Raw genomic sequence first — 9,377 nt, forward strand, 5'->3', positions numbered from 1 at the left:
CCACGAAGAGGAAATGAAAGCAGGAACAAGGAATTCACAGGCAAGTCAGTCCAATCCATTCTGTGGGTCAATTCTAGCTACAGCCAAAGTAACCCACAGCAAGTGATTAAAGGGAAATGGGAGACCAGGGCAGCCTGATTTGTTAGAGGCTAAAGAGCAGGCATAGATTAAGGGGAAATCAGCTCAAGAGCAGGGGATGTGCTTGCTCATGAAGGGGTGAAAGGAGTGCAGAAATTACTGAAGTAGGAAAGAGTTAAATTCCAGTGGATGCTTTCAGCTGACTTTTTGCAAGGGGAACATCAGCCAAGGAGCAAGCAGGTAATTAGTGGAAACAAAGGAGAAAGGAAAACCTCAGCTTCAGCCTCTTTCTCCCCTTTCAAGAAGACCAGAAGGAAGGAAGAGGCAGCCTGCTGGAGGGAGGGACAGGAAAGCTGGCTGCTTATCCAAGGGAGCCCCTGGCCAGGGCAGTCCTTTCACATCCTCACAGCCCCACTCAAACCTTGCTGACACTGAGTGGCACTGCCAGACTTTCTCCCAGGAGAGCTCATTTCCTGCAGGATCCTGCACCTTCCAGGCAAACTCCATTTACACACCCTACAAAGCCACTGACAGGGATCTACTACAAAGAACAAACCAACAAACCCCGAGTGCTTTTAGTCCCACAAAATTATTTTCTGCTGTGTCCAGCAACACACTCACCCCAAGTAAGTCATCATCGACCAGCAGGAGCCCCTCAAAGCCGCTGGTGTGGTCCAAAACCACAGTGGAGGGACCGAGCCGGCCCTCTGCCACCTGATCTGAAACAAGAGTTGCAGAAAACCTGTTGGGGAGAACTGTGCAGGGTTGAACAGCTCACCCACTGGGTACCTCTAGCCAGACTGCAACAGCACCTGGATTCTGCTGCAGGGGAGGAAGATTTAAAAGGAAGTCTTCACAGCAACTCAGCTATGCAGCATTCAGGACACATTAAGTTTTCCACATCACCTGAAAATTTTACTTTGACAAAATTCGAAGGCTAAACTCAGTGCCAAATATTTGGCCAACATGTCACACTTTGATTGAAGCCAGCAAGAAAAATTTGGCTTTCTAGGAGGGGAGCAAGGCTGTATCTTGCCACATCCTGATTCACTCAGAGAAACGATGGTAGTAAGAACACAGGGTACAGCCTGAGGCCCAAAGTGAATACCTGCAGTGGAGACCAGCATGCAGGAATTGTCAACAAGCCTCTGCACCTTTCACTGATGATAGCACTGCACACTCCTGGGCAAAGCAATGGCTCTGCATATCATTATCAGTAAAATATCCCCAAAACTGCTTTTCCAGACATTTTAGCCTGGAAATCTGCCTCCATCTGCAAACAAACCTTTTGCAAGGCTGGCTGATGAGCCTCTCACAGGCAGGATTTAAAAGCACAACAAATTAAGAGCACAGGGAGGCACAACAGCACTCACTCAGAAATGCCTATCATGATACAACTTGTCCTTCCCAATGAAGCAGCAAAGGCAAGAAGCACAAATTGGACAGGCAGTATCTCCTACCTCTGCTGTCTTCAGAGCCATTCTCCTCTGCCAGCAATCTCTCAAGGTGCTCCTGCAGGTTCTGGAAAGTCAGGTGCTTCCTAGGGAATAAACACACAGCAGCTCTTACAAAAAACTTCAATATTTCAAGAGTTGCAGCCCAGACCAGTGTCCTATGCTGAGACATGAGCCAGGAAGTTCTGTCATTGATCTGTTTCAAGTCATGAATCTAAGGAATTTGTTGCCCATTGTGTTGAGACAAGAATGAAGGAAGGACCAAACACAGCACAAACAAGCCAAGTAGTTAACAAAGAATCTTACAGTCTTCAGTCTGCTCAGGAGTGTATTATGGCAATAAGAAACTGTGGTACAAGGCAGCAAGAAACCAGCTGTGCTACCAATAACTATGGACACGACTTTGCTGCAATCACCATCATACAAACGTGGCCTAAGTCAGGATTTGTTTTTTCCCCAAAGTATTTTGCAATACAAAAGAAGAGAGAGGATCACAGCAGCAGCTGTAGCAGTTCAGACAAAGGTCAGGCTAGTCCAGCATCCTCTCTCTGTGAAAACAGCTAAAAGCATTTTGTTTTCATACTGAAAATTCTCTCATGCATCCCCTTTGGGCCACTGTTCTAGAGAACTTACTGCCTTTCCTTGGTTCTCTCCTTTCAAGGATAGTTCACTTAGCTAATCCTTGCACAAGATTCTCCTTTTACTGTGAGAACCACTAGTTGCTCCTATCCCTGCTTCCCACTTCCAAAGCCATCTGGGAAACTTTTCACTTCTCCAGGATTAGGGATTTCCCTCTCACCCTAATGGTGAGAGCCTTATGAAAGCCTGATGGGTGTGAAAGATGCACAGAAGTGAAATCAAAGAATCAGCTTTGGTTGGCACGAGAAGGGTGGCTTCAGCAAAGCTGCTTAATCAGCACTGGCATGAAGGAGGAGTTGTGGAAGGAGAGTGGAAGAGCATGAGGCAGGCAGAGAGATGTCTGCAGTGAGCTCCTCTATAAAGAATTCAGGCCTCTGAAGGCAAGATGTCATACCATAAAAGTTGCTCTCTGAAGGCAAGATGTCATACCATAAAAGTTGCTCTCTTATGGCAAATGTTATTTCCAAGACCTCTTTGACTGCTACTGGGCTTTCTACCAAGTAGCCACGTCCAGGGAAGAAGGGTGGAAGGCAGGAAAAAAGAGAAGCCAGTCCAACAAACTATCAGTTCTGTGCATTCAAGTCATTAATCACCAGACAAAGAAATCAGAAATATTGAAAACCAAAATGCTCAGGCAGATGGAGTGTTCCAAGGCTTTCTGGCAGGAGAGCTCGTGGTAAAGTAACATGACCCACTTTGCCTCCCCCGCACCATCACCCTGGCTCACCAAGAGCCAGAGGGCCAAGAACTATTTATAGCAGCTCTGAGCTCACGTTGGAGCTGGCAGTCCTAAGTATAGCCTTGGAATGTGACCCCAGCCATGCTGCAGCACTGCCAGCCAGCAGGAGCACAGGCCTGCCTCACTCTGCCACACTCCTACCTGCCCTGAACCTGCCTGACTTGCCTCTGGCAAAAGAGATGCAAGAGGAATTCTTTTCATCCAACACTACAGGTTTCTGGGATTAAAAGGTGGAGGAGAACTGAAAATAAATAAGAAAAAAGCAGTCACTAAACAGGAATTTTGTGTTTCTCTTCCTTTGGTGACTCCTAATTAAAGTACCAGCAGTTCCACAGCCTGGAAAATGTATGGAATTGCATGGGTCAGTAACAGTCTTGCCTTTAGGTTACAGGGCACTATTTTTAATTCCTGCATCTGACACATGTGAATTTTGCACTTCCTTACAAGCAAAGGGGGAACAGGAACAACCACGTGAATGCCCACTTATTTCAAAACTATTGCCTAGTGTGCTGGTATATGGGATTTTTCATGCAAAAAAGAATCCTTCCTCACAAGCCCTGCAGTTTGAAAAAGCTATTAAAAGAGCAGACCTCAGAGTTGTTTCTGTAACATGGAGCTGCTGTGTTTTTAACAAAGATCACTGTGTGGCACTAGAAGATCTCTCCTTTCACACAGTGCTGTTTATCTGGAGGTGGCATCACTGGCCACCTGGGCAGTGAGAAGTCTGATACCTGTAAGCAGCTGCAGGCTGGTTCCCATCAGCACTGGTAAAGACTCGGTGCAGGTAATCATTCAGCAGCCTGCTGTTCACAATCCCTTGGGAGAAACAGAAAGGAAATAAGCTTACAGAGTCTGGGGGAAACTCAAACATGAATTTCATGTACAAGCAAGAAACTGGTAACTATGGATAAATTATGTTCATGTTTGCTGATCAACACAACGGAAAATGCAGCTTCAAGCAGTCATTTATCACCTTACTGTCCTCACTAGCAGAGCCAGAGTCCAGCATTATTGAGTGCATCTCCCCAAAAAAGACTCTTTCCAATTTGAGCTGCTCTGCCATAGCAACTGGGAGCCTATAATTGCTCCACACAGGTGGAAGTGCATCTTCAGGAATCCTGCTGTGCTAAAGTAACTCCAAAAGCTGAAAGCAGGGATCCAATTTCATTAAAAAAAACCCTAAAACCTAACACCACTGCAATTCCTGGTGTCCTATTCATACCCAGGATGTCTCTTAACCACATAAAAGATGCTGAGATGGAAAGGCTGCAGGAGCAGCTCACCTCATGTAACCCAGAACCCTCTTTAATGATGTGTGCCTCACCTTCACTAAACAATCCTTAGTGTCACACTGATGCAGCATTCCTTGTTTCTGAGTGCAACAGTGCCCTCAAATGCCAGGTTTGTGGTCTCATAAGCACACTTGTGCTGGATTGGTGACGCCAAGAAAAAAAACAGACTGCCTGGCAGGTAGCAGAATTTCCCAGAAAAGGATTCCTTTGAGAATTTGACATCCTGGAAGGGGAGCTCCCTAAATCAGACGGCAGGCAGGCAACAAAACATTCCCCAGCTTTATGAGGCAGGGCTGTGTGCTGAAGAAAAGGCTCTGTGACCTGAGTTTCTGGAGTCATTAGTACTACAGGAATGTCCCATCCAAAATCTCATCTCACTTTGAGGATTTACTCAGTTTCAGACCCCTACACCTCACACTACCAAGGTAACTGCAGCAAGGCAAGGGATGCTCCTGGATCCACAGTGCTCCTGTTCCCACAGGGCATGTACAGGACCCTACCTGTGACCTTGGACTTCTCTGGCTCAGTGCTCAGCCTGTAATTCTTCCTTGAGAAAGCAGTCCCAGCACCTCTCGATGTCATTCTTCACAGGCACCGCTTCCAGAGCAGACATAAGATGGGCAGACGCCTAGAACAAACCCTTCTGGGGAGGATGCTGCCTTTATACTTCTCCCTTTCTTGGAGGCTGGTTTACCTGAATTAAACAACAGGGATAAGCCAAAAAATAGCCACAGTCCTTGCATGTCCCAATGACATTACACAAGAGCCCCAAAACAACTACCTGTCGACCCTGCTCTCAGTCCCACTGCTGTCCAACAGCTCAAAATCTTCCCAATGCAGATGAACCATGAAGCCACACTCCAGGCAGCCACACAAACCCCACTCCAAAGAAAGACACAGGCACAACCAAGCCGGAAACACAGGCAACCTTCACACCAAGCCTGGGCCAGAAGCACTGGGCCAGCACAGGGCCAAACCACCCCACTGCCAAACACTGCTGAGAGTGGGAACTGCACTGCTGCTTGTGTCCTGACAAACACTTCTGCCTTTCCCTCCTGCTCTGTACTCTTTAGGACAGCAACATAAGCCTGGTTAATCTTCTGTTTAGCAGGTGTTTAGATTATTCCACTACTCAAAACAAAGAGAAAGGAAAAAGGAATGAGACAAATGCAGATGGACTGGGCTACAATAGAATATCACTGACTACAAAGTGAAAGGCCCAGAGACACGGCGACAAAAGCAGACACAGGTAATATACAATAGTTTTTACAAGTGAAAATCTACCATGAGACTACAGATTCAGGAACCTTCTAGAATCACTAGAATGCTATCAGAGCTGACATGTGCCAGGACAAAAAGAATACATTCAAGTGGCTAGTTCCATCCAGCTATACCCCTTTCCTGCTTCCAACTGCCCCAATAGCCAACCCTCACTGGAAGACTCTCCCTGGACATCCATCTGTCAAAGCACTTTATGACACACAGAGCAATAGGAAGATGCAACAGGAGCAAAGACTGCAGGAATGAAATGCTTGTTGGCAATCTCATGCAGAGCAGAAACTAAGGTGAACCCAAGAAAAGGAGTGCCAAGTGCCACAAGTGCCACACCAACACAAAATCACATTGGCTTCAGCTAGACTTGGGAAAGGGTTGCCTAAAACCCCTTTCCTCAGGACCACCCCAGCACTCAGCAGTGGAGCAACACTGCCTGGCCTCCCTCCTGCAGCACTGCTGAGCAAAATAGCGGGAACAAAGCAAAGACCAGCCTGGATCAAAGGCCCTGAATGATGCGTCAGGAACTCAAAACACGAGATAAAACAATAATGAGAAACTCATAGTTTACTACCAAAGCAGAGCAGACAGCACAATGTGTACTATCCTAAAAGTATTCGACACATGACATGACTTCACCTCTGTCAGAACAAGTTAAAAACACCCGAGGGCAGTCAGGAGTGCCCACGGCTCTCCTAAAGTCAGCCACTCTGGTAAGCCTGAATGCCCAAGGCAGAGCACGAAGCCCCTCCACACTGGCACCACATGGGATGCAGTGCTGGCACTGCTGCAGTGCCAGGGTGTTTGCACAGCTGGAGCAGATGTTGCTTTCAACAGGTCTGGGAAAGCAGGGGGACACACATCTGCCCCATGTGCGATTCACAGAAGCAAAGACGCCCTGCTCTGAGCCTGGCCCCGGGCTGAACTCCCTTCTCTGGGCAAGAGCAAGCAGCTGCCAGCAGCAGGGCAGAACACACAGCACAGGAGCAGCCAGAGCTGAAGTGGAGGCGACTGGCGGCAGACGAGGAGGCCGAGAAGCCAGGCCGGCCAACACAACTTTGTGTGGCAGCCGCCGGCCGAGCCCTGGGACTCGCAGCAGGCAAAGGGAAACAGCAGAGCCCGGCGCGGATCACAGAACTGCCCTGCCCTCATCCCAGCCGTGGGTCCCCGTGGCACCCCAACCTGCGGGCACCCCAGCCCACAAGCACCGGGCAGCACTGCCGTGCTCACACCCAGCAGCCTGCCCCAAAGCCGGACTCCCCCCGCAGCCAGCGGCGCCCCGTAACCCAGAGCCAGCCCTAGAGCGGGCGGCACTGCCGGCAGCCACAGACACCCCCAAACCCGGAAGGGCTCTCCGTGCCCACGAACACCCCAAAGCCGAGAACCCCCTACACCTGCCTACGAGCCGTGAGGCGCGGCGGCCACCCCCCGATCGGGCGCCTCCCGCACAGCCGGACGCCACTCCCCGAGCCGGCCGCGGCCCGAGTCCCCCGCGGCCCCGGGGGAGCCCCCGCGCTGCCGGCACCGGGCCCCGCGGCCGCCGCACTCACCGCCGGCCCGGCCGCGCCGCCGCCGCCGCCGCTACGGCGACCCGCGAGGGCCATGGCGGGCGGGCGGGACGCGTTGCCGGGAGACGGGCGGGACTCTCTCCGCGCTCGGGCAGGGCCGGGCCGCGGTGCCCTGCCCCGGGGAAGGACCGGCGGCAGAGCCCTCCCGGTGCTTGTGTGAACTTCTCCGGAGGAAACCGAGCAGGGTTGGGGCCGCCGAGACGCGAAGCTCTCGGCACGGAGGTGGCAAGCGGCTAAGGCCAGTCCGCACGAGGGAGGCCCGGGCCGGCGCTGCCCACGCCCAGGGACATAACGACCCTGTGGGCCAGAGCCGCACCTGCCCTCGGAGAGAGAGCAGGAGGAGGGAGCCCACACATGAACGTGGGTGCTTTATTGTGCCTGTGGAGCGGGATCAGTGTACTGGGGGACGGTCCACAGCAGGTCCTGTGACGGTGTCCCGACTGGCTGTGGGGATTCTGGGTCCAGCATTGCAAATGGGAGCAGTCTTGGATCCACAAGGGCCCAGGGAGCATCTGGACTGGAGCGTCTGACACTTTCAAGATAGAAACATAGGGTCACAGAATGATTTGAGTTGTAAAGAATCTGAAAAATAATCTAATTCCACCTCCCTGCCATGGGCAGGGACACCTCCCACGAGACCAGGCTGCTCCAAACCCCATTCAGTCTGGCCTTGAACACTTCCAGGGATGGAGCAGTCACAGCTTCTCTGGGCAAATTGTGCCAGGGCCCCCACAGCTCGCTGGTACCCAGCTCCAGCAGCCCCAGCACCACCAGCCAGCAACCATCAGGGTCCTCTTGTGTCTCCCCAGATCCAGAAAATGCCAGACTTTGCTCCAGCACCCCTGGGCCCGTGTGGATCCAAGGCTGCTCCGGCCTGCAGCGTTGGGCCAGAATCCCCACAGGCAGCCCAGATGCCACTGCAGGACCTGCCATGCACCGTGCCCCAGTTCTGGCCCTGACCCCACTTCACCAGCACAATAAAATGCACTGGAGGCTCTCTCAGGCCTGACAAAAGTATCTGGCTATAGGACCACTGGGAACAAAATGCTCTTTGTCCTGAAGTTTGACCTTGTGCGGCTTCTCCTTGCTATTAAACCCAGGCGTCTCACAGGAGACTCATTGAAATGTAAAGGTTTCTGCCTGAGAAACAATAACTTGGCAGTCTTTCACTCTCCTGAGGTATGGGGAAATCACAACACCACACAATTCAGTCACTTTTTCCATCTTTACACCAGACCCTGGGGCACAGTGGAGATGTAGACTTGCTGAACTTCTGGAATGCAACAGAATTTCTCCACTTTTGTCAATGTTTACTTGTGTGCAAATATGACAACAATCTACTTGATACAGTACTTGAACTCACATACAACCTTCAGGTCAGGTACGGGAAACAATCCACAATTCACACATGCATTTGGTTATAGCATTGGTGGAGCTCAAGAAATAGCCTTTTCCTAGAAACCACCTTGGGAAAGCTCTTGAACTTGGCAAGTCTTCCTTCTAGTCACAAGTCTGGACCTACCCAAGACTCTGGCATACACTGCACTGTTATCTAAGACATGGTCAAGAAACTGTCCTGGCTCTTCAACTAGACCCAAACAGACTGAAGAATTTACCTGAAATGAACAAGGGATTCTGTGTGGAAGAGGCCTGTGCCAGCCTCTGGACTGCTGACCATTTACCTCTGCCAGTGCTCCCAGGACATCTCCTAACACACCTGAGCTTCCTCTCCAGTGAGTGAGAGATTCTGTAGTATGCTAGGAAGCAGGTAGGGTAGGGGAGACTGAAACCTCTCCTTGAGACACCTTCTGGAAGCCTGTGAGGATGTCTTGTGAAGGAAAAAGGGCAACCAGAGGGAAGTATAGAGCAGAGACCATTTACCCTCAGAAGCTTACTGAGAAGGGTACTGCTTCATCAGTTCTGGTGTTCTTTAGCAACAGTGCTGTAGCACAGGTTTTGATCCAGAGGCAGGAGCAGTCCCTAGGGGAAGGCAGACCTGGCTATGGAGTGCCCAGGCAGCTGGAATGTTTCCTCAGCCAGCATCAGAGTCCACTAGGGAACCTGCCTGGACAACAACCAGACAATGGCTCAGGTACAACCAGAATAGGGAAAAGGAATATGAAATTCAGCCTTGAAGAATTCCGGTCTGAAACGCAATTCAGGATCAGGATAGAAACTTGGACTTCCCAGAAGTCCTACAATAGTAGGTGTGGGACCTTGCTGGGAGTGACTGCTTCCTTCAGCTCCTGCCTTTAGAGTGTTCCCAGAGATCCTCTTTTACCAACCACCTTGCAAGCCAAACTCTGGTGCTTGGGATTTTCTCACCAGCCTTTCT

General features: G+C 50.7%; 1 protein-coding gene across 2 annotated transcripts in view; it reads right to left on the reverse strand.

The window, feature by feature from the left end:
• RNF123 (ring finger protein 123) overlaps positions 1-7,081 on the reverse strand; it is a 47,348-nt gene extending 40,267 nt beyond the window's left edge. For both annotated transcript variants that reach the window (XM_059480258.1, XM_059480257.1), the window contains exons 1-5: positions 7,025-7,081; positions 4,703-4,896; positions 3,642-3,726; positions 1,539-1,618; positions 700-797 (exon numbers count right to left, since the gene is read on the reverse strand). In XM_059480258.1, coding sequence (XP_059336241.1) covers positions 700-797; positions 1,539-1,618; positions 3,642-3,726; positions 4,703-4,784 — 345 coding nt within the window. In that variant the 5' untranslated portion in view covers positions 4,785-4,896; positions 7,025-7,081. The remainder of the gene's footprint in view (positions 1-699; positions 798-1,538; positions 1,619-3,641; positions 3,727-4,702; positions 4,897-7,024) is intronic.
• Between the last annotated feature and the right edge of the window lie 2,296 nt (positions 7,082-9,377).

Source organism: Ammospiza nelsoni, chromosome 11, assembly GCF_027579445.1.
Source record: "Ammospiza nelsoni isolate bAmmNel1 chromosome 11, bAmmNel1.pri, whole genome shotgun sequence".
Taxonomy (NCBI): Eukaryota; Metazoa; Chordata; class Aves; order Passeriformes; family Passerellidae; genus Ammospiza; species Ammospiza nelsoni.